General features: G+C 37.4%; 1 protein-coding gene across 2 annotated transcripts in view; it reads right to left on the bottom strand.

Moving 5' to 3' along the window:
* Positions 1-487: 487 nt before the first annotated feature.
* The window catches only part of AEBP2 (AE binding protein 2), a 37,690-nt gene continuing 12,839 nt past the window's right edge, over positions 488-25,338 (bottom strand). Inside the window, exons 2-9 of one of the 2 annotated variants that reach the window (XM_064421423.1) lie at positions 20,423-20,630; positions 17,353-17,460; positions 10,156-10,342; positions 6,198-6,322; positions 4,611-4,678; positions 2,231-2,344; positions 1,907-1,973; positions 488-599 (exon numbers count right to left, since the gene is read on the bottom strand). In XM_064421423.1, coding sequence (XP_064277493.1) covers positions 1,919-1,973; positions 2,231-2,344; positions 4,611-4,678; positions 6,198-6,322; positions 10,156-10,342; positions 17,353-17,460; positions 20,423-20,630 — 865 coding nt within the window. In that variant the 3' untranslated portion in view covers positions 488-599; positions 1,907-1,918. The remainder of the gene's footprint in view (positions 600-1,906; positions 1,974-2,230; positions 2,345-4,610; positions 4,679-6,197; positions 6,323-10,155; positions 10,343-17,352; positions 17,461-20,422; positions 20,631-25,338) is intronic. The other variant, XM_064421424.1, reaches the window with a different exon arrangement.

Here is a 25,338-nt window from a genome sequence, read left to right as displayed (position 1 = left end):
AAAAGGACACAAGATCACAAATGACGAATGATTACTATCCACCATACTCAAGGGGCAACAGGATAATCCCTTGGTAGCTGTTCTATTGTCTGGCATGTGTTAGGTTTAGTTAACACTGACAGGAAGCCCAATAGCTTGGTAACAGTTCTCCTGGGAATCGGGAGGCAATGGTGATGGTTACTTTTTCTTTTCATCAAATATAGACTACTGTATTCACTAAAGAAAAAAGCAGCTTAAAGAAGCAAGCATGCAAAGCCTTTTAGTTGTTCCACTAAGTTGCCAGAAGAGTGTTTGCTCAGTCTCCCACTGTACCATTCCATGAAAATGTGGATATACAGTAATATATTAATATATTCCACGGAAGCATCAACTTCATTCACAGAATGTTTACACTAAGCATAAATATTTCTCTAAAAAAAAAAAAAAAAAAAAAAACAAAAGAAACCAAAAGAAACCAAAAGAAAAAAAAAAAGGAAAAAAAAAAAGATGGGATTTGACTAATGTGCAACTTTATTTCTAAATCCATTGTCAGTGACTAAGACTGCAGGTGTCCCCACTTGCTTGGTTTTTACCTCTTCAACCTCTTCTGGGGCATTGTTCTGTAAAAGAAGATGGTACAGCTTTATATTAAGACCCTGTGATGTATACATTGGTCAGCTGAATGCACTATGAAATCATGACTATGCAAATCTACTTCCATTTGATTAAAACCAAGAGCCATTTCAGATGATCTCACAAAAGTGTACATTCCAGATAATTATTTCAGACTTTCTATTAAAGCATGAGATTTTAGCATGACATTAATAACTGCTATTGAATTTCTTTAACTACCCTTTCCTCTTGAAAAGAGATTTTGGCTTTTAAAGTCTGGTTCTGAAGACTTGGTTTTAAAATGTACATCATTAAGCTCCCTCAGCTGGTCCCAAAAGCTCATTTGAATCACAGACTGATCCATACTGCTAAAAATAGAGTACAACATTACATGTGGGGACCTTAATTTTATTTGGGAGAGATAGAAAAGTTTGCTAATTTTTCTCCAGGGGCTTAATCCAGAGATTATATTTTTATTTTTAAAGGTTATTCTTTTCTTTTCAAAGCAAACTAATCTATCGAGCTTAGCAAAGGTAATCAATATAAAATTATTAACACCTCAATTAGATTATAAAAGTCACTGTGTTAAACAGTTTTAAAACACACAATCCAATCTCACCATAACATTTTTATGATTTTACCATTAACAGCAATGATTCATAGGCTAAGCTAAGTACTTAAAACACTTTACAAAGATAGCAAATACAGTAGGATTTGTTTTCATATAATAAAGCAAGTTTTCATTAATTTGATTAGTGAAATACACTGAGTATTAAAGGTGAACTGAAAGGCTTATTGCATTGAAAGACCTCAGATTAGGGTTTATTTACTCCTTGAGACTCTTGGTTACTGGATGTTAAGGAAGAAACATCGGAACACTGAACTTCTGTTATGATAAACTTTCTTTCCAAAAGCCATTTTCGTGGATTTTTAATATAATCACATATGGATCTATGGATGCCCAAAATTTCAGAATGAATTAAGCATTTCAGATTACCTTTAAAAACTGTACACACAGAACTGTGGGTACTGACAATCATGGGAGAGCAGTAATAAAGGGGTGGGGGGAGAATCAGGAAATTATTAGAAACCAGATGGATTAGAAGCCAATCTGAGGGCCTAAAAACAGAAATGTGAAAGTAGCTTAAAGACAAGTAACATGGATTGTTCCCTTTTGTCCCCCTATAAAGAATCTTGTAATAAAAAATAACAGTACTTGAACACAAGTACAAGTTTCAAGGTAATACTGCATGTATTACAGCTGAATATAATATGGAAAGATAAATTTGGACTTTAAAAAAATTGGTATACAAACCAGTATGTGATCTTAACAGAAGTGATCTTTCAGGATTCCACTGTATGTACCTCCTTTACTAGAATTTCTGTACACCAAGCACAAAAAAGTAAAATACACTTGGTAAATACACACATTCCCCGTTTCTCAGTCACTAGAGTTTAGTTCAAGAAGTAATTCTGAAATAACTTAAGACCTCAGAACTTAACTCCTGGACGTTTACAGTACCAAGGCTCCTTGATCTGGTGTATAATACATTAGCAATCCTGATTTTCCAACGTCAAAAAGTTAAGTGAGGCTTAAGATTACATTCAAGTAAAGAAAGTTGCAAAATGAGGATGTTACCTGTAAATGTTTGGGTCCAGAAGCAAGGCAGTATCTTTTGGTAGTTTTGATAAATGAACTACTTTAGTTTTTAACTGATGTCGCTCACTTTCATTTACCCACACATCAGGCAGACTATGAATAAATAAATAAAATAAAAATATTCAAAAAAGATCAACTGTTTTTCTTACCAGAACATTATGTGGTAAACTAGTACACATGAAGCAAATTTCACATTTCCCTGCTTAAAAAGCATCTTCACCAGAGTGAGGAAAGACATTAGACATCCTTTAGACAGCCAATCTTTAGACATTATACTTTGAAGTTTTTCAGGTTCTCAGTTTGAAAAGACACTGAAGACAATTTACATTATTCCAGAAGTATATTCCAAGTGTACAATGACAATGGCACTACATTCTCCACAGCAACAATTATTGTGAAAATAGGTAACACAAAAAACAACCAGACCTTTAAAAATAATTTATTTTACTAGGCAGAAATTCCTTAATTCTGTTCCATTAAAGGACAGGATACACTGCAGGCACTGAGCTTTAAGTTACACTAATTTGCTTGCTCCAAGCTCAAAAGTTTCAAAGACAAAATGCTCCAACTTTGCTGAAGTTAATTGTTTGATTATCCTCTTTGGGGTTTTGGTGGGGTTTTAAACATTTTCTACATGTCCTAGAAGCCAAAGATTAACTTCAGGTTGGGGGAGGAGTTTGTAATTAAGGTGTCTAAGTCTTTGAAACAGGTTTCAAATTGAGAAGCCCAACATCTAAAACTAAATGTAATGGCTCTTCCTCTGCAAAGCCAAATTTCATAGACTTTTGCAAATTATTTCACTGAATCTGTATTTGAAAATATTTCACTTTGCATGAAAAGTTAGCTGCAACTCAAATTCAATTTTTTGGGTAAGCTATTCAAAACATGAAATGAAACCCAGAATCCCTACCCCAGCAAGAAAAGGAGTTTCTCCAATTCAACCTTTCAGATGAAGGAGGAACAAAAAAGTTTAAAGCAACAGGGCAGAACAGGACAGAGAACCCAACAGCAATCTTTTATTCACTCAATCTCATGGATTGTGAAAGGTGGAAAAACATCATAGAAGTATTTTAAATAAAGCCAAAAATCAGGTTTTGGACAACCAACATTTGGAAAACATTTTCAGTAGCAACTGTATGCTCAAGATACAAACAGCAAAAAAGAAAATTTTTCACACGCAGAGATTTGGAATATACAGAAAGACAACAACTAAGTAAGCTGATTTATTGGAACCAAAAATAAATTCCTGGTCTTAACAAAAACCAAAACCAACAAAACAACCCCGACCCTCCCAGCCCACTAAAAGTTATTTCCCCCTTGTAGAGGAAATTACTTAGAGACTTGTATTTACTTTTGCTGACCAAAACCCTGAACATATGGACACCCTGCAGAACTTGGGCACTTTCTCAAGAGGATTCAGTGTAGAAGTTGAAGTTCTGCTCAGTCTAGAAGCTAAATCACTACTCCCAGCTCCATGGGGAAGGCTGATGGCAGCTCAGGGCAGTGGAAAGGAACCAGCCTGAGTGCATTTCACTTTCTGAAGTGTGAGTGCCCTGACAGTAACACAGACTGATGGTGTGTGCCAGGGCACCTTGGCATCTCCTCTGCTTACATGGAATAACCAGGATGAACTGAATACTCAGTAATTCAAAGCTACATCATTCAGTGCCTGAAATACCCACTCTACCTAACCTATCTAACCCAAACAAGATGCAGCAAACAGCAATATAAAACACATTTTTCTTCTGACCTGACCAACCAAATCTAAATTCCCTTGGGAATGTCTTAACTTTACTGAGCAACCTCTCTTGAATACAGAGATTCTAATATTGAATTCATCTGCATGAGCAAAAAAATCATTCAACTCTGTATTAAAAAAAAATACTCTTTTATTTTTCATGTTCCCAGTGTAGCATACTTCTTAATGCTTATCGTAAAATAAAATTAACTGTCTTTATATGTAAAATTATATAATCTGTATTCATTTTAAAAAGAAAAATTTCAGAATGCTGTTAGATATAATATTACCATCTGCCCTAAAAGGAATCAAAACCTGCCTATTTTATAGAATATTTTAGCTTCTGTCTCTCATGATGAATTGAAACTCATGACAAAATGCATTAAAAATAGAGATACAAATTTCACTGAACTGGTATTACAGCCCAAAGCCTTGAAAGTGAAAGTAAAAATCAATAAATCAATTGCTTACTAATTTCTAAATGTTTTACTTTCTGAAAAGCATTTTTAAAATATTAACTTTAACTCAAATATTCACAGGCACAAAATAATTTAGTACCAGTTCATTGATCCCACTGTAAATCCATCCCCATTTAAAATGCATCACTAGCAATATACTCACATGTCCTCTGGTGTCCAATGAAGCAAGAGTTTTATTTTGCCAGAATCTTCTTTTCTTTTAGCTATTACCTATAATAATTACAAAATCATAGTTAAAACCAAGTTACAGATTTTTTTTCTCAGAAGTTGTTGTTCTTCATGTCCTACTAGACATTCATAGAAAGCAAACTGTTATACTCCTTGAAAGTTGTGTCTGCAATAAATAAGCTCTGAAGACTTAAAATTGTTTTGCAAAGAATCTAAATCCATTTAGATTTTTAAGTGAAAACCACAATTCAGCCAGCAGATGTCCACTTAATACAGCTTTATTTGGAAATATTCTTACTACACTCTCTACACTTCCTGCACTGCCCAGAAACAAAATGGAAATTGCAAGCAAACATGCATCAAAGTGGTCTCAAACCAGACATGGAGTTTTGCTGACCTCTTCTGGAAAAAGAAAACAATTTCACACTGTAAGTTGCTAGGCATGTCACTGGATTCATTTACTGCTTACAAGGTTTCAATTATTGAAACTATGTAACTAGTTAAAATACATGTGGCCACTGAACTGAAATACCTTAAAAAAGCTAAAACCAGCGAACAGTTCAGTGTTCAGATGTTTCAGAGAATTAATTCAAACCACTTCAAAGATTGGGGGTGGCATGACAGGGCAACCTCTAAGTTACATTTTTTAATCAGTGTAATATCTGTTCCTTAGTTTAAGTAGACATGCTTGGCATGTCTACTTAATTAGATTAAGTAGATATTTAATTAATTAATTCAAAGAATTAAGATACAAAGAATTTGACTCAATACAAAAAAGCAAGCATTAAAAAAACCACAATCAAGTCAAAGGTGTATTGGGTTGCAAGACCATTTTTTCAAAAAGGTTTTATTAATAACTGCATTCTAAATCTCCCCATATCTACAAAGAAAAGGTTGTGTTAAAGAAGTATATATAAATGAAAGGATGTGCCTTCTCAGAGAATATGAAAGGTACCACAGCTCAGAAATTCTTTATACTAGAATATCTGCCCTGAAATATACTGCATTGTGCTGACATTATTCTTATGCTGAGTAAAACAATAAAGCCACATCATTTTTGTCTGTTTTCAGACAGCATGGCAATTTCACCTTCCTATTTTCCACCTTCCAAATTAATGTCTCTGTTAATTACACATTTTTTCTTCATCTGAAGGTGGACCACACAAACTCATTATGCCATTTAGCCAGTCACCTTTCAAATCTCACATCCTAATGCCTTTAAGTGATGCAAAATGAGTTAAGTGTTTGTACCTGAGGTTAGCTCAGTGTAACAGTCCACACAACAGCCTCTTGCCTATCTTTTCTTTTTAAAGCTGATTTTAGGCTAAGGCTCATCAACAAAGCTGATGTCCAACACAAACCAGCACCCAAAATAGAGCAGCAGGGGGCTGGAACCCCAGAGCAGCTCTCCCACAACTGAGGTCTAAGCAATTCCAGATCTAATCAACCTCCCACCATCTCGAGTGACACATGCACAGATGAACTAAAAGATATATTTCTTACAGATTGGATTTTTTAGACACACAGGTAAACAAACAGAATTCATCATATATATACTTACAGTACTATGAAATACAACACTGTGGCCTTTTCCTAAACTTTCTATATGTGCTGAGAGGTTAAAGCAGATGGCTCGATGTCTTATAGCATCCAGTGTTTGTGCATCAAAGAAGTCATGAGGTCTTGCTGGAAAAAACAAAAAGAGATCCTTAGTGTTCAACACACTGAAAGCATTCAAACACATTCAAGCATGTAAATAGGTCTGAAGTGTCATTAGTAAATCATCTATCCTTCTGTCAGCAGCAATACCTTGTCACAGAACTGCAAACATAATTTTTACTGTGAGGGAAAAATTATTCCTAGAGAAGCACAATTCAAGTTTGCTCAAAACACACTCCCTGTGAATGAAACAGCTATTTCCAAAAATGCAACCACATCCACTCATTTCAGTTTCAATAATGCTGATGAACAGTCAGGTGAAAAACTCCACACTATTACACATTTCTTTCTCTGTACAAGCTGTCATTCCATGTTCTTGGACTATTAGTAAACACTTTCTGCCTAAGAAGCACAGGCTGCATGGGTCACATATTAACCTTCCATTTATAATGAATAAAGTACAACTAACACCCATCTGAGATTTTACAACCATTATAAAAGCAGCAGGCATTATAAGAACCTTTTCCTTTAGGAAAGGATTTTTATAGGTAAATGTTTCTTGAACTGTAGAAAGATTATTGCATTTTGATTTAGGGTGTAAAATAAAGTCCATCAATTCTATACTAAAAGTACTTAAACTACAAAATTATTGCTATTATTTTTGCTGTCTTCACTTAAAACAGATTCTATATTCCTGTATCCATTATTTCAAAATGAAGTACCAATCCCACTTGGAGCTAGCACTTGCTGCACTCCTGGGGCTGATGTTGGTAAGCACTCATCTGTACATCCTGTCCTGTCCCTGCTCCTTCTCAGCTGGACATGCCAATTAGGCAATCATCTCACTGCAATGTGCTCTCACTCTAAGTGCCAGTGTAGGACCACAGCTCGTGCTGCAGGTGCTCAGTGGTGCAAGCATATAAATATTTGATAAATAAATCTGAGGGAAGAAAGGAGGGAGGATGGAAAGAAGGGGGGAAAAAAATCAACAAATTTTTGCTCTCAGGTTTATGCAACAGTGGAAAATATTCAGCAGACTGAGAAGAAAGGGCACAATTTTTCAAAAGTGTATGAATTGTTTAAATTACTCTTAGGTGTTACTATTTTCTAGGCACCTTCACCCCAACATGATTTTGAGGAAATGGATTTAAGTATCTTCCTTCATGCTTAATAATGCAAGTTCCAAGTATTCAGCAGTTCCTTAAGTCAAATAAATTACATCATCACATCAGTAACCCACCAAATGAAAATCCAAGCCCTCCGTAAGTAACAGAGTCTTACAGCAAATTTCATGGACAGTAAGCTTCCTTATCTCTCTTATATGTCTCCTGTGAACTTGATTATCATGCTTGTTAATAACTAAAGTGTCATCTTTGCAATGAAAAAGCAAGTGACAATATTGTAGTCAAGGCAGCTTCAGAACAGCAATACTGTTTTAGAGGTACACACTTTCAATAGATTTGGTTCTAAAAGCCACTCTGGATGAATGAGGGAACATGTAAAAGACCACCCAGAAGAGAAAGCAAGTACAGATTCTAATTCTGAATTATTCTACATCAAAATTCCTAAGACAAATAAGATCTCTACAGCACCATGAATGTGAAAGTTAAAAGGGTGTCACCAGTAAAACAAGCTTTATGAGAAAAGGCTGATTTTCAGACTTAGAAGAACTTAAAAAACATAGGACAGAAAAGTAAAACACTTTAAAATGGCAAGATCTTAAAAAAAGCAATTAAGTAACAGTAGAAATTATCTTTAAAAAGTATCAGAAGATTGTAGTCTCATCACATATAGCTGCAGTAAAATCTCCTTTTTCGTTATGCATTCTCTCACAAAAAGGTGTTACCTTCAGATATGAAAAGAGGAAGCAAATGCATAAATTAGCTGTACTTAAACTGTTAAGAATTTATACATGAGAGTGCCTCAGTAACAGTGTATATTGGCCAATATTTAATAACCCACTTACACCTTTAAAAAAAGCCAGGGTCTAATAATACCATGAAGTAGAAAGAACATACTGACGTGTTTTTTTTTAGAGACAAATTGTTTTGTGCTGAAAAGCTGCCAGCTTTTGTCAAATTATTATCTGCAGGTTATTTAAACAGATTGTCCACTATTAAATGGCATTTTGTTTTACATCCGTATCATTTAGTCCTTGCAAGAAAAGAGAACTTGCAGAGAACCTGGTTACATGTGTTACACATCTTGCCTTTTGGGTACTTACAAATATCTAAATATAAATCCTTCTTAGGTATTTAGCTTTATATACTCCAAACTGAAAATACTCAATTACGTTAATTGTGTTATTTTGGCTTCTTAGATAAGGGTTTTGCCTTCCCCCATTCTTCTTGTAAAGACAAAACACACAAACTTGCACACTTCATTCTTTAACTAAAACCAAGCTAAGAAACAGAAATACAAGCAAGACTGCATCAGCCCTTCGTCACGTTCACTTCACCAACAATACTCCACCCAAAGTTTGAAAGGAAAGCTGCCAATACTCAGCATTTTCAGAAAATGCCATCAACTTTGGATACATTTCTGGGTCACATACCCTCTGGAGAAATACATTACAGTAGTCAGTTCCCAATTCAGTTAGAGATGATTTCTGCCTTAAGGCAAAAGTCTACAGCCAGCACTGCATTTGTCTCAAGAGGCAAGAAGATAAGAAATTGCTCAAGCAGCTGTCATTTTTCTTCCTGTGCAACACTTGATCAAGACAGCAGACCATTCAAATACTGCAGTCTGGTCTTTAACATTCCCACAATATTTATTATTTCCATTTTTTGCCATCAATTCATTCATAACTTCTGCAGCAAATTCTTATTACAACTAAAGCATATTAACAGGTGTTTTGAAGTTTTAATTATGAAGCTCTGATTTGAAATTTGTAAGTCAAATAATATAATATGATGTTTATCAATTACTAATAAAATGCCAACCTGAAAAACTACTTCTGCATATATAGGGGGTGAAACTTAATTAAGATGCATTAAATCAGCCACCTAATAAAATCAGTATGGAGAAGCAAGCTAAAATTCAACTCAGGAACTTCTGAACACAAGAATTTTCAAGTGACCACTCTCAGACATTTATATTTGAGTAACACAGTAGACAAATCACGATGATCCTTTAGGCACCTGCAATTATCTCAAGATGTCTCTCTCATTACATCTAACTATTTCTGTAGATTAGAATCTCTATAGAAATTTGATGTTTTGTTAGTCTAATGCTAGGAGAACTCAGGAATCAAACTACCAGATCCAAATGGACTGGAAAAGGTACTGGGTAAGTGATGATTTCTTGCTAGAGGAAACAGTTCTCACTTTAAATGACAAATCACACCTCTCAGCACATTGGTTCATATAAAATTAATGAACATCAACTATATGGAGACAGATTAAAAAAACATAGCAAGTCAATTCTGCCCAAAATTAGATCTTGGTTATGCTCATAAAACTGTCATTAGCATAATGAAATGTTGTGCTCAAAAAAGAGCTTATATAACATGCATTTATCTCTAATTTATATGAATCTACAATCTCTGTCTGAACTTCAGATCTCATTAGCATTAAACAGAACCCCTTCCAACAGTAACAGGCAGTAAACAAAAAGCAACTCTGAAATGAAAAGCTTCTTTCAATTGGCAATTCCAATTGTTGCTCACAGGAAACTGATCTTTTTTCCTTGACACGCAGAGATTTACCCTGAAAAGGAACACAAACAGAATCTGGAATTGTTTTCTTCCCGTGACAAGGAATGCCAACCCTACCAGATTCAAATATGCAGAGAAACCACCAGAGTGAGGAGGAACTTTCACTCCAAGACAAACCTTTCAAGAACTCCTGCGAAACACTTACGTAGTGATCGTCGTCTCTTGTTCTTCAATTTTCTTCTTTTATTCATTCCAGCTTTAGATGGAGATTCCTCTTTGGCCTTTGGCTGGCTGGCAACTTTTGAAGAGTTCTGCTGGCTGAAGTGTGTGGGCACATGACGGGCAAGTCCTCCCTGAGATGCAAAGCTGGCATTGCACCCACCAACTACACACTAGTGAGAAAAAAGAGAACTGCATCAGTGCCTGTGTGGCACAGGAGCTTCAGACACCTTGCTGTGACTTTTCTGCCTCAACTTCCAACATGCTAAAGCAAAACCAAATTCTTAATGACCATGCAATTCTTAAAACCAAAAACTTATTCTGAAATACATTTGTTTGAAGTTTTTAAACTCTCAATAATTATTTCATGATACAGTATTTTTATGCCATACTATATTTTATATTGTGTAGCACAAAAATCTCAAACAATGCACTGGCAAACTTCCCTCTTCATAGATCAACATTCCCGTGCCTTTCAAAATACTGTTACTGTTTCAACACCTCTCCAATGCTCTCCATCTGGTAACAGTAACATCCTCTAACATCCTCCTTTCTTGTGACAAGGCAGAAGTAACAAATACGTCCTTACCCACAAGAAATTTGAAACAGCTTAACACTCTGTGTAAACGCTATAAAAAGCCAATGAACAGCTGCCTCACAGCTCTGTCTACAACTAACTTCAGTAAAGTTGTAGTAACAATAATTTATACATTCATTCTGGGATGCTGCTATTACTTCAGGAGCATTTAAGGCAGTTCCCATTTAAAGGAAATGTCCTCTCTCAACAGAAAAATAAAATCCAACAATAATCAAGCAGAAACATACAAATAATGACAGCAGCAACTAGGTTTGTACTGGCTACAATTACTGGTACTTTTATAAGTATCTGATTCATATTTACAATTATTTCATTTGCAAAAGAAATAATTTAAATTATACCATTGGAGAGGGAAGCACACTCCTTTTATATTGTGCTCTGAACACAATATATGGGTAATAGAAAAATAATTTTGGTATATGCACTTCATCACTGCAGTTAGTTGTGTATCCATATGACTGATTTTTCTTCTTGATTGGAAGACAAGAAAATAGCTTTAGAACGCCACATGTCCCACTTTTTGCCCCTAAATCCCAACTGGGCTGTTTTCAACAGTGGTTGCAGAACTGAGAAGTTTATTTCTGCCTCAGACTTAGCAATATTGATCCATGATCAGTAGTAAAATACCATGTCCACAGAGACAAAGCTGGGCTTAATACTTGCTATAGAACTAAAAATAGGTACACAGATTTCAAGACAGTAAAAGGCAAAAAATGAATGGATGTTTTTTAACTTTTTTTTGTGTGTTTGTTGTGGTTTTTTTAAAGGGAAGAATTCCTAGAGGGAGTTAGAGAAAGTTCTCTAAGAAATGAATTAACTCAAATGTAAAATTCCCTGACAAAAAACTTGAGGAATTGTATTTGTTCCTCCTTCTCTCCCCCACTAATAAGCATCTTAAGAATTGTGAAGGTTTCTTCCAAAATCCTCCCTATGCCTTTTTACCTTGCCTTAAGATTTCCCATGTTCAAACAACAGCAATAATCTCTACTTATAGTGACTTGCAGTGGAAGCAATCCCAGCACACCTGTGAGTGCCAACACACTCTGGATGCTGATCTTACACTATGGTAACTCCAACACAATTTTCCTTACTTTAAATTCATACTGACCATTAACATTTACACTTACAGAATCACAAGGTGATTTGGGTTGGAAGGGTCCTTTAAAAGTCATTCAGTTCCAAGCCACCTGCTGTGGGCCAGCATCCACCAAATTAGATTGCTAAACCTCTCAACCTGACCTTAAACCCAAACCACTTGTTTTTATGAAAGATTATTTATTCACAATCAACAGGTAAGTCTACGATGCAAACTATGTGTCAGGCACTCTTCTAAAAGTTTTCAAACCATAACTGTACTTCTTGTCAGATGGGAAACATTGTTTTATGACAAACTGCAGCTTGACTCATGATGTCGTAATTTTTTTTTTTTTTTTTGGTCATGTACAGAGCAAACAATCCCAAATATTCTGTATGGATTATCTACAGAAGCTCTACCTAACTTTTCTTGCTCTACCCAACTTTTACTTTCAAAATCCCCAAACCAATCCTTAGTTCCTCAATATCTGCTACTTGCAAACAGAAATTGTACTTTTCCAGAAAGTGTATTAATAGTCTACAGCCACAGTACAAAATACTTGTAGAAATTATTACATTTCTATTTTGTGTACTTTGAGACTACCTGATCATGTCTTCAAATAATCAACAGCTGATAGATCAAAGATGACAGAGTAGATAAGAAATAGTAGAAGAGGAGAATGAAAAAATCTTACCTGTTTGTTCTTTTTTTTCTCTAAAATAATATATCCAGCAATCCGTTACTAATGGGTAAAGTCTCTTCTCTCCAAAGATAAGGGAGCAGTTCAGGCTGTCACTTCAGGATCTCTGGACGGTAAGTCACACCAAATCAGCTTCCCACCAGATAATTATAGAGCTCTAGAGGGCTTCTAATAAATCAAACTCAACTATTATGTACAACTTTGAACCAATCTTGTCATTTTTCCCCCAAAACCTACATCTCAAAATTTTGCTTTAAATTTGAAATACAGATTGGGTCCGGATTGGTGGATATGTTACTTCAAGAGAAAGTAAGTAAACATGTAAGAAGTTTAATTTCTCCAGTGTACCCATACCCACCATTATTAATGGGCAGAAATGACCAGTGAATTTAACAAACAGGATATAAAAGTACCCAGCAATGCAGGTTTTTGTTCTAAATTCAAAATTACCTATTTGGGTTATTCAACATGTAATTTTTTCTAGTAAATCTAACAGAAATAGCTTAGACATCTGAATAAACTTTCTTATTGTCTCAACATCTGAGTGTTTGGGCAGAGTGCCTTTACATTTTTTATCTGCACTGCTCTAATGGACAGAAGAGAGTAACTGACATGAATTGCCAATAAAGACTGGAGCTGCTCACCTGTGTTCTCTACATTTCACCAAGCATGACTCTACTGAGGGCTGTATCAAATGCAATCACTCTTTCATGAATTCTGGAAATTACAGGGAGCACCAAACTTCATTTTTAATCCTACTTTCTTCCCCCATTTTAAGGAGAAGCCTGCAATGAAGCTGTGCACTACCATTTGTTGTTGCTGGAAACATTTACCCCACAGGAGCAAACCTTGCATGACTGCTCTTGAACATGAAGAGCACATCCACAGGAATCCATGGGTGGAAGCAGCTGCTAGCACTCCCACATGCATCCTTATAGATTCATTTAGGTTGGAAGAGACCTTTGAGACCATCAGCCCCAATCCTAATGCTATATGAAATTATTATTACTTTATTATTTTTATTTTATGCCGTTATTTTGTATAAAATCTCCCACTATTTTGTGCTCATCTACCATCTGCCCTTTCACTGTGCTCAACATCTAAGAGCTCATTTGATGTGTCCTCAAGGAACCTTCAGTGCCAAGTAATACTTGATTAATTTAATTTTGCCCCTACACCAGAAACCACGCTGGAAAACGCAGGTTGTCACAACTCCTTTAACTATTCCAATACTTATTACTTATAACAGCTAAGTTTAGGACAAGGAAGATGGAATATCTTAATATTCACTTCTTTTCAACTTGCCACGGGCAGCTTGTTGAAACCAGGATGCTTTCTGACTCAGCAGATTATTCCTTTACATCCTTTCTATAAGGTCTGGGAGCCAAGTTGCTGAACCCTCAACAGGACCAGCCCTGCATGCTGCTGATAATCCACAATATTCCACTGGTTTCTAAGAACCTGCAAAATTGTGCAGTAAGAGATCTAAAAAAGAGTAATGTTGTCAGGGTTTACTCTCTTAACTCTGGAAAATCATACACCAAGATGAGCATACTAAATGTCTTTGGAGAGAATACCTATACTCAATGAATGTCTACAAAGGCAAAAAAATATGAAAAGGACTGGCTAAAATCAGACTGTGAGGAAATTACTCTGAGAGGAGGTGGATGTACACTACCAAGATATTGCCCCACAGAAAAAAGGAGCTAGCATAACAGTCTCAAAAACAGGTATCCATAAGGAAATTTCCCTTTTCTGTGACACAGGTACTGCAATATTCATGATGAGAGGGACACGCTAACCCACACAACCAGGAGAAAAAAAGGATAAATTTATGAAAATATGAACCATTTTGCCTTTGCAATTTAGAAGTAGGTTCATTTCTGTGACAAATGAACTGCACAGTCAATGGTTGACAGGAATGAATGGAAAGGGCAGGTAAAACCCACAAAGACCTTTCAGTAGCAAAGCAGAACAGCTCATTTAGAGCTGAATGGAGCTTTTAGTCAAAGGACAACTCCATGTGTATCACAAAAAGAGATAATTAAACCCAAAATGTGCAACTACACAAAATGAGCCCATTTGCAAGCAAAAGGGGAGATGGATATAGGGGATATATCCTTCTATGCAAAAGTTATGTTTGAGACAGTCCCCAGTGCTTCTCAATTTAAGAAACTACATTTCTCTCTTCTTTTCACTAGAAATGTAAGAATATATTCTGGTCACTGTTTGATTTACCTTTCAAAAAGTAAGATTTCCACACTTTTAATTGTCATTTTCCTAACTAAGATTCTTTGTTTTTCTTTTAAACATTCTAAATAGCAGTGCTTTAGACAACAGCATAGAGCTGTACTATTTCCATTACCACTTCTTACAGCTTTCCTCAAAAATCCCAACATTATTTTTTAACTAAAACACTGAATGATTACTTTCTGCAAGTTTTCTAAAATGACAGATTCCATCCTTTTATGTTACGATTCAAGTATATTCTCATGAGGCATCTGAAGTTTCATTTGCAATTTAGGTTTTGGGAGATATTTTGTCTACAGTAATTATAAAGAACAGGTCTTTAAACTAACTCTGACTCAAAAAAATCTGGCTCTCCCTGAAGGGTGAGCAATTAAGATTTATGAGACAAGCTAAATGCACAAAATGGACACACTGGCTCCATTTTTGACTGGCTGCCACAAAACAATTAATAAAAGGCTGTTCTTGGACTGGTCAAGACTAATATCCAACACTTCAAGTGTTTTTTGTCTCAGAGAGTAGATTTCTAAAGTTAGCATTAAAAAAAAAAGAAGCAGCAAATGAAGGAAAGGAGTCAGTTAATTAATAGATTGCCATTACAGACACTCACATACTTGGCTACCTCATGTGAGCCCTGAAGCTTATTTCAGCATAAATGACAGGGGAACAAAAGATGTTACAAAATTCTACTCAGACCACAATTATCCTCCATTCAAAGCTCCCAGGAACAGATTGAGAAATACAGGGATAAAAAACAAACAGAGGGACTCGAGACAACAGTATGAAAAAATGCTGCAGTGACACACATTGAGCCAGGATGATTAACTACTGCAACCCTTGAGTGCTTTGTTCTCTCCCTCAGTAGGAGCAGAAAGTACAGAAAATCAGCTGGTGAAACAGCAGATATTGAACACAAGATGATTATTATCAGAACCAACTGGTGACAGTTTTAGGGCTCTAGCTGTAACCAGCCTAGCCAAAAAAACTCAGGTACCAACTGCCTTTGCTAGGTAAGGCTGACAGACTCAGAAGTACTCAGCTATTTCTGAGCTATGCCCACCTCTTCAACCCAATGTCTCTACAATTGAGTTTCTTTGATCTAAACCAAATAAGAACACAGATTAAGCTATTAAAAGACTTTCATCCAAGAACAAAGCTTGCCATTATACTCTGAGGTAGACAAAATATTTCATTCCAAAATAGAGAAAACCTAAGGTACAAGTTTCCTCTGGTAACTGGTGGTTGCTTTCTTTAATACTGCTACTACTACCGCTATTATTATTAATAATAATAATAGTAATAATCAGAGATTATGATTTAAGATTAGGTCAGTTCCTGGAACAACCATATCTGCAAACTTGCAGGGATCTATGATGCTTATGCTATCCTTCCAAGAGCATGCTGCATTTATTCCTTCAAACACAGGGTATGATAATCTTAAAACTCATTTTCCTGTGGTTACTTTGAGTCAGAAATTTTCAGTCTAAACTACACAGTTCAGTATGGAAAAAATCGGTTTGGTAAAAAAAATTTTTCACATGCAATGCACTATTTTTTACTCTCTTGGTTTTGAGTTTAATTTAGTTTTGTTTTCTGTCATAACTATTATTAAAATCTATATAGAAAATATAACTACAGAAAGAAACCCCTGTAACAGAAAAATATTTTTAGTAATAAAGCTGCCTTAAAATAATTTTTTTTTAAAGTGGAAGATATTACCTGAAGAGAAAGAGAAGAGAGGGAAGACAGGGACTAAAACTTGGTGAGGTTAGGGGTGCAAGAGAAGGAGGCATAAATTGCTACCTAAACTCAAAAAAAACCCCAAATCCTATTTCATTTTCATATCCTACATGGAAGAACTTCGGTCTGAAGTAGCGTGGGTGGGACTTACCATCAAGTGATCCAGGACTGACAGCTATGAACTGCCCCAACTGTATCCATAAGAGGATGAAGCAACTCATTAATAACGGATTGGTGGATATGGGAATGATAAACACTACTATACCTAGAATTGCAGGTACAGATTAAGGGGAGAAAGAAAGAGAAAGTTAGAAAATACTGTGCAGGAAATACACCCAGGTCAATGGTCCTGCATTCCTGATTTCCTTACTCTGTTCAGAGAATGAACCATAAATACTCAATGCCAGTGTTTCTACTGAATTTAACAAAAGCAGGTCTTACTCAAGCAGGAATGTGCACCATCAGCCATGACCCAAAATTCAGTGTGGAAGTGTAAAGTATGAGAGAAAATATCTCACTGTTACAGCGTAAGCAGTTCAACCTCAAAATGCACAAACTCCCTGAACTTTAGCACTATTTACTTTTACACTCCCTGCCATTTACAGATTAAAAGAAACAGGGATAGAGAAGCACTAAGAGTTTCTTCACCTGCTTTTGTAAAAGAACAAGACCTTTGGGCACTATTACTGCAAAGAAGAAAGCTCAGCTCCCTTTTCTTCAGCTCACTCCAGTGATGGTATTTTTCAACTGACATAGTGTATTAGGAAAAATAAAGAGAATTTTTCTAAAAATGAGAGATAATGTATGTCACAATGAGCCTTACCTTGAAAGGTTTGTCCCCACTGTGTGTCAGCATATGCCTCTGCAACCAACTTTGACTTGTTGAAGGTGTATTATATACTTTGCAACCTTTCCACAAGCAAACAAACACCTAATAGAGTAAAAACGTGGTAAGTTTACACAAGTCAGAGAGAACAGTAAATAAAAAGCACATTAGCAAAGAAGGTTGTTTTTACAACATCTCACAACACTTGAAAGAATTCTGAACAATAACCATTTATTTTGAAACACACTTCTCATATCTCACCAAGGAGAAAATAATTATAACCCCAAGTATCCAATAAGAACAGGTCACTGGAAGAAAATACCAAGAGACAGATGCTGCTGCAGATAAACACAATCAAGAGCAACACGGTCTGCTGCATTTGTGTTTGCACTCAGTATCTGTATCCAACAGATGTGGAGGCAGAACATTTTTTAATGAAAAATTTGCATTTTCTGGGTAGTAGTTATAGAAATAAAATTATTTGTTCTCATTACCAATTAATTTATTCCTTGAGCACGAAAAAGTAAAAACTCTTAATTGCAATGCAGTCTATATACTGGAGTGTTGTATTCTGGAATACCAGATACTTCTAGTTAGGGCCTTACATTCAATTCCTGATGAAGGAAGCTACCAATTCTAACAGGATTCAAAATCTATGGGTGTTTTGTGATTCCAGTGTACAGAACAATAACATGCACAATAGTGCATTAAGGGGAGCAGAACTCACTCATGCTGCTTTTCTCTCTCCTCTCATTGTGTTTATCTGTAACTGAGGGAATAAAAAGCTCAATGAACTTGCTTTTCATTAGAATTTCCTCAACAGGTCTGTGGGTGAAGGGAGGTAAAGCCCTAATTTGTCACAGCAAAAGAAAGTTCCCAGGAACAGCACTGTTCATAACACAGGTTTTCAGAAATGCAGGAAACTAATTGGATTTCAGTTTCTTGTTCTCCTTTGGACAATAAAACCCCCTCAACCTTCAAAAGATTTTATTTTCAAACTGAAAAAGCAGCCACGGGAGTTCTATGTTCTTGCTGTACAATAGATCCATAACCCAGCTTTTTTCAGACAAAGCTGGAAACCCCTCAATGTCTGGGACTGATCCAGACCCACTGACACAAGGCTCAAGCCCCTAAACCTTTGGGGTCTGTCACTCCTCAGTTTTGAGATCCCCTCAAAGCCACAGATCTGGAATTTCTGAGATTTCTGGCTCTGCAGCAGCTCCATAAGTGTGCTGGCATTTCCAGCAGCAACTGCAGGCACTTGGCAAAGGTGTTACTGGGAACTTACAGTCAGGGGAAATACAAGGACCTGGGTTTGCAACCACATGCCAGAAGTCTACACAAGGCTTCTTGGGAACCCCTGTCAAAAAGCTGAACCCAAAATATTTCTTAAATAATATCTTTCAAAAGCAAAACTGTTTTGTCAAAAAGTTTCCCAGGCTCCTCATGGATGTATCTGGTTTGGACTGGAGCCATGACCTCAGCATTAGCTGGGAAAAGTACATTTTACCATGCAAAGATGTTTAACCTATTCTTTTCCATTCCCAATAAGCAATTACTTAAGCTCCACTTTAACTTTAGAGCCATTGCAGTTAAGAAAGGTCTGAAATCCCATCAAAAGCACGAGACAATTTCCAACAGACTTGAACACCTCACCAGCAGGTGGCAGACAAATCCCTGAAACAAACCCACCAGGATATATCCCCCTTCCACAGCACTGCCTTGGAACTTCCCAAAAAATAAACTCCAGTAGAGGCATTCAACAGTGTGAACTCAATGCAACAGTTATTAGACACTTGGTCCTTCCAACAACCTCCTCTTTCAAATATACAAATACAGTCCAATATTTTCTAAATAAAAATATTCATGAGTATGTCACATGAAATGTAAGTGACAAGAAAAAAAACATAGGGAAAAAATACCCAAAATCTGCGAAATCTTCCAGCCCCTTTTTAAGAAATGTAAAGGAGTCATGGATGCTCTAGCAAAGACCCAAACACACCTTATTCACTTCATTGTTTCATGTAACACCTTTATACACCGTGGCCAGAACTCAGAAATCATCTCACGGGTAGCTAAAAAGCCACTACACCGGATGGATGATTCTGCTCAGATACTGGACTGAAAAAAGCCATCAAATACAAAGCTGAAAAGTTCAATCATGGCAAAAAATATTATCAAAATACAGCCAGAGTCACAGCTGTCTCAGTGGCATATTTACATAATAAATTATTTAAAGGAATGCAAATTAGCATTTTATTTAAGTTTCTTATTCACTGAAGATAAAGTGCAACAGCCTAACATTTTCCTTCTGAAGAACTGACAAGGCAAAAAGTCAAATGATAACAACTATTCTACTTCGAGAACTGATATTATCTCTCCCAGAAATGGAAGAGCAGTAACACAGAGTGCCTAAAGCAGGCAGATAGCTTGTGCTGGATGTAAAGGTAGTTTACGTGATATATTCCAGACATCAGAGGTAATTTGGGAGCTTGAAGATGGGAGGTAGTTAAGTACAAAGTTGAAATTGCTCTACTAGAAGATGTTTTTAAACATTAAAATTGAGACCAATTATCATTTGACCAGGGATTAGACTGGAATTTACATGTTTATATACGCAACTCAAATTAAAAAAAAAAACTAGATGCAATTATATAGAAGAGGCCAACTTGCCATCAGTATTGCACACAGAGCTCTTTTGTAAAGATTTTGTACTCTTGAGTCAGTCTTACATCTTCCCTACTGTACATTCTGGACAGATTTCACCTGTAGCGAGACTCCTTTGGTAACAGTAATTAAGATGTGACTTCACCTGAGCTCACAAGCAGGAACACGTACACTAAGAGTTTTAAGAAAATGTAAGCACTTCAAGACACATCAGCTTCATGATATTGAGAAGTCAACACTCTATCAAAACCCTGGAAGTCTCAAATAATTTATTGAAAAGAACTGACTACATTCTTACAGTTAGGCTAGTAACTTTTCTGCCACTAGCTAAAAAAAAAGAATTTTGAAACACAAAATATTGGCAAATAAGGAAGAAGGAAGACCCAAAGGTAACACCAACCCCTCCTCGCTGCCCATCCACGTGGATGGAGCGAATGTGATCCGCCAAGTCCGGGCTGGAGCTGAAGCAGGCGTGGCAGTGATCCCAGCAGCAGTTATAGGCAATGCTTTTGGCAGAGGAGGCAGGAACTCCCTGTCCATTCATCATCACTGGCGTGGAACGCCCACTGGAAATTGTGCTGTCTACGTCCATGATAGTGCTGCTTATGCTGCAAGACAAAAAAACCCCAAAACTAAATCAAAGTTTGTATTTGTTGCATGCTAACAGAGAAAATCGAAACTGTAGCTCTTTTGTTTCAGATATATTTAGATAGGTTGGAAAGAAAACCTTGCACGAATTTATTATTTATTGTGGTTCATTGCTTTATTAATAAATGTACAGATAGGAAACAGCTAATGTTACTCAACAGTGTAACTTCTTCTCCACACTGGGAACAAAAGGGAGGAATGGAAGAGCCTGAATATATTGAGTCCAGCATCCCCTGCCAATACTAGAGTCATAAAAAAGAATACAGCACTTCAGTTCTACACAGGGTTTAAGGCACTCCCACATGGCCCCAGCACAGCATCCCTCGTGTGCATGGTCTACACTACCACTGTTTGTTTTGGTTTTGCAAAACGTTTCCAGAGAAGCCAGAATCAGCAGAGGAAATCTGCGGCCAGCAGGGGTCACTTCCATCAGCCTTTCTGCTCTGTACCCTGGCAGATACAGAGACAAGCACCAAACACATCAGAAAAAGCTTGCAGAGATCATGCTCTTTCCCTGTAGAAGCAAAAATATGGAGATGGATATTCTTCCTCACTAAATACACTTTTTTTTATCTTGTTAATCTGCTCAGTTGCCATGAGGGCCTTTTAAGTTTTTCCCTCCCACAAAGCCACAGCATTACTGAACAACTCATCTTTGACAGAACCTCAAAGACCAGGTGGTCAAATTTGCTTAAACAGGAACAAGTGAGATCAGCTTGCCTGTGGTCTTGTCCAGTGGTGTTGGTAATGGGTGTGTTCAAAGGCTGGGATTTCTGCTACCTCTGAACAATTTTCTTAATGGCTGACTAACCTTGTTCTGGGGGAGGGGGGAAGTTTCCCAACATCTCATCAGAATTTCCAGTGCTGCAACTTCTGTCTCTTGTCTCTCATCCTTGGCAGCTGCAGGGCTGAGATGACTCTGCCTCCTTCATTGTTAAACCTCCCTATCAGATCACAGAACACAGAAAAATCCTGCCCTCCTCCTCCCAAAACTGAAGGAAAACATGCACTCAGCCTCTCCAGCCTCTGGATTTGCCTCAGCACCCTAACCACCCTGGAGAGCCTCCACCAGATCCTCCCAGTACAACAGGGATGTGTTAAACCATTCTCCTTTTAAGGTACAGGTGCTGTTCCTTATTTTTACCATCACTGTTTACATGCCCAGTATTATTCAATTACACACTGAGATGAATGAAAGAAAAAACACCATTAGTCAAAATCTGAAGATACCATTAACATGTTTGCTCTTCTGTTGTACAAGTCTCTACTAGTGATTTCTCACATGATCTGTATCTTTCTTAATCACTACTATGCCAGCAGGTTTCTTCTGTGACAGATTTTAAAATAATCACAGATATTTGCTTGGTTTAGATTTCCCATTCTCACCTACCATATAGATTCTACTCTTTTTATCAATAAAAAGTGACTTGCCTTAGTCTAAATAACAGATTCCCTTTAGCAATGCTCCATTATAAGCATCAGTTTTAACTACCCTGAGTAATTTGCTTTGATGAACAACCCTTAGCTCAAGAGATACCACCAACATAACATATCCCAACCCCAGAACCCTTAAAAATAACCTTCCAGCTCCATCTGTTACTACAACTGACCAACTATTTTAGGCCTTTGTCTTCCAAGTTAAAAACAATGTTTCAGGTACCTTTTCAACACCTTTTTGCTTTAATGAAGGTATGTCAAATACATAGCTCCAGTATTGTATAAATACACAGACACCACACACCCCTCTCCCCATTCCAAACAAGGTCTAACAATTTAGAAGGCATAGGTCCTACCCGTGGAAGTCATACAGGCTCTTTGCTGCTACACAGAAAATTTCCATGTGCCCATTATTTTTACTTTCTTCCCTTTTCTACACCCTGAATACACAGAGCTTTCCATGATCCCTCCCCATGTCTCCCTTCCCCCCCCAATAATCTTGATTTTTTTTTATGCCATACAACCTCCCAACCTGTCACTAGCAAGTAAAAAAGTATTCCACTGGCCCTAAGATGAAGCTCCCTGCCCCAAGAGCATTAAGAGCCACTAACTACATGTACTGTAACAGCATCTTAGGATCCCTGGAGGAAATTGTCAGAAGCTTTATCTGCAAAACCTGTTGCAAGTAATCCTAATTTTTCCACTGTGCCAGGCTCACAACAGATGCAATTATGGGACTGACATCTTCTCCTTCCTCAGCTGATGCCTAGGCCAAAAAATGATCCCAAAAATAAAGTCTGTAGAACTGCACTGCGAAAGCAAAATTTACCCATGATGACAGCAAAATTGAATAATTAATTATAGTTAATTGTGCCACCACCTCACCTCCCCCTCAGTTTAAGCTCTCCAAGTGCAGCTTTCTCAAAATCACATTTGGAGGTAGGTTTGGACACACAGGATGGCACAAAGCCCAACCACTTCTGCCACAGACAGCGCTGTTACACGGATCAGTGGCCCCGACAGGAAGCTGCTTAGCCAAGGATGGCAAAGCACTGCACACACAGCACTCGTGCAACAGCTGCCTCACACCAGCTCAGCTCCATAAATAACCCTGCCTTTCCCACAGCTGAAAGGTACCAAAGGAAACTGCTTCCCAAACGCTTTCAAGGAGGAGTTCAAGCTTCAAAGCTATTTCCAGTCAGTATGAGTTTCTACACCCACAGCCAGCATTAGGGCTGTGCTCACACACCCCACAAACACTACAAGCAGACGTCTGACTGAGAGGATGTGTGCTGCTGCTGACCACAGGGCAGAGGATGAGGGGTATTTAACAGCTCACTGGGTTGACAGTCTGGTCTAAAGTGGGAAAGCAATGAGAAAACATAACCCTGAACAAGTTCTGTGAAAGCACTTTGGGGCAGGGGAAAAGTGCATCCTCACACAGGTGTGTGTGTGGTTTCTCTGTTTCACAAGCATGAAATCCACTTAATTCCTCTAAGAGATAAAAAAGACCCTGAAAATTATCAACCAAAAGCATGACAGTTTAGTTCACATTGCCAGTGCAGTGCAACATACCTTGATACAAAATTACAAGTCTCCAATTTTGCAGCCTAAGGAATGCAAATGCTTAGGCTTTGTGGTTTTTTATAAGCTATCCTGCCTTCTGGAGAAAAATACGTAAAATTTAACTGATCCCAGCAAAAGCTATCATGACAAGTAGGGTTATTAATGACATAAGAAACCAGTAACAAGCTAATTTAGCTATTACTGTTTAAATGTTTGCTGGGTTCGGGTTTAATAGCCTAAGTGTTTGCTGAAGGCTAACAGATTAACACGGTATCAAAATTTTGTGTCAGAGGAAGTGAAATAAAAAAAGGCAGCCCATAGCACTTAAAGTAGTAGCATATAGAATTTGGAAACAGAGAATGAAGTGCTACATTGAACTATGATTCTATAAGCTATTCAAAATCCTGTGTAAAAATGGGAAAATATAGAAGTCAAATCCAGTTAAGCAACAACAGCTTTATTTAAGATAAAACACCCTTCTTCCTTCTAGAAACTCACTGCCCTAGCCATTCCTTCTCTAGTATTTGTTAAATAAAATTCTAACATACATTTTTTGTTTCCTCTTCCGTGCCTCCAGAACCAGCATATTTCAGGTGATCAGGTGCCTCCCAGTACTAAGAAATCTAGCATTACTTTCTGTCTCACTTAGCAAGTTCTGTCCCTCACTAAAGAGGTAAAGGCTGAAAAGAGAATCTGTGAAAGACCAGTGCCCAGCACAGCTCAAGTGTGTGTAGTTTTCTGTCCTCTTTCTTACACTGAGAAAATATCAGGAAGCTTTTCAGAGAATACTCTGCAGTACATGTAACATCAAAGACACTGACTTGGGCGGTCTCTTGACCTGCCCATTTCAAGATGAAGCAGAAAGATAAGTTTTACAGTCAGAGCTGTGGCTGCTACTAAGTCTCTGAAGACTTAACTGCAACACTGTGTCTGCTAGAGCTTGCCAACTCACCCACTTTTTTGTTTCTCAGCATTTCACAAAGGGCAGGAGGACAGGACACACAAGCAAATAAGATGTGCTCACAAACACTGAGCCTGAGATGGGCTTGGACTACAGAAAAAGTGTGTGCACCTTCCAGTCCATGAAAGGGGCTTTTCAATCCAATACAACTTTCTATCTGCTTGGGATGATCTGACAGAGGGAAAGGCTCCTTAACAAAGGGAAAGTAGGAATGGAAATTACACCCTTCTGCTTTCTCACCCCAAATCCATAAAGCCTACAAGTGGGAAAATAATCATGTGCATAAGAGGAGAAAACAAAGTAAGAAAAACATGGACATCCTGGTAAGAGAACAGAGACACTGAAACAGATTTTAGCTGAGTTAAAGCAAGTTTCTCTGCCTTTGGCTAAGTCTCTCTCGCAGGCAGGGGATCTGTTTAAAGCCTGCCTGCCACTATCAAAGCAGAATGACACAAGCAGAACCGAAGCGCTTGTGGCATTCCCCTCCTGCCAGTGACAGACAGGTCTGCGTTTGCTCCCAAGCTGTAGGCAGGCTCCAGCTCCATTGTAATGGATCTATAGACCATGGCCTGATGAAGAACATTAGACATTTGAGTTCCAGAGAGTTCAGCTCAGGGGTCATCCCAAACAATAGAGCATCAAAAACAGTCACTGCTGGAGAGAGCCTGCATACACAATAGCAGTTTTTAAGAAGCTCCATTCAA

The sequence above is a fragment of the Passer domesticus genome, chromosome 5, assembly GCF_036417665.1.
Source record: "Passer domesticus isolate bPasDom1 chromosome 5, bPasDom1.hap1, whole genome shotgun sequence".
NCBI lineage: Eukaryota > Metazoa > Chordata > Aves > Passeriformes > Passeridae > Passer > Passer domesticus.
This window is presented reverse-complemented; position numbering and strand designations above follow the sequence as displayed.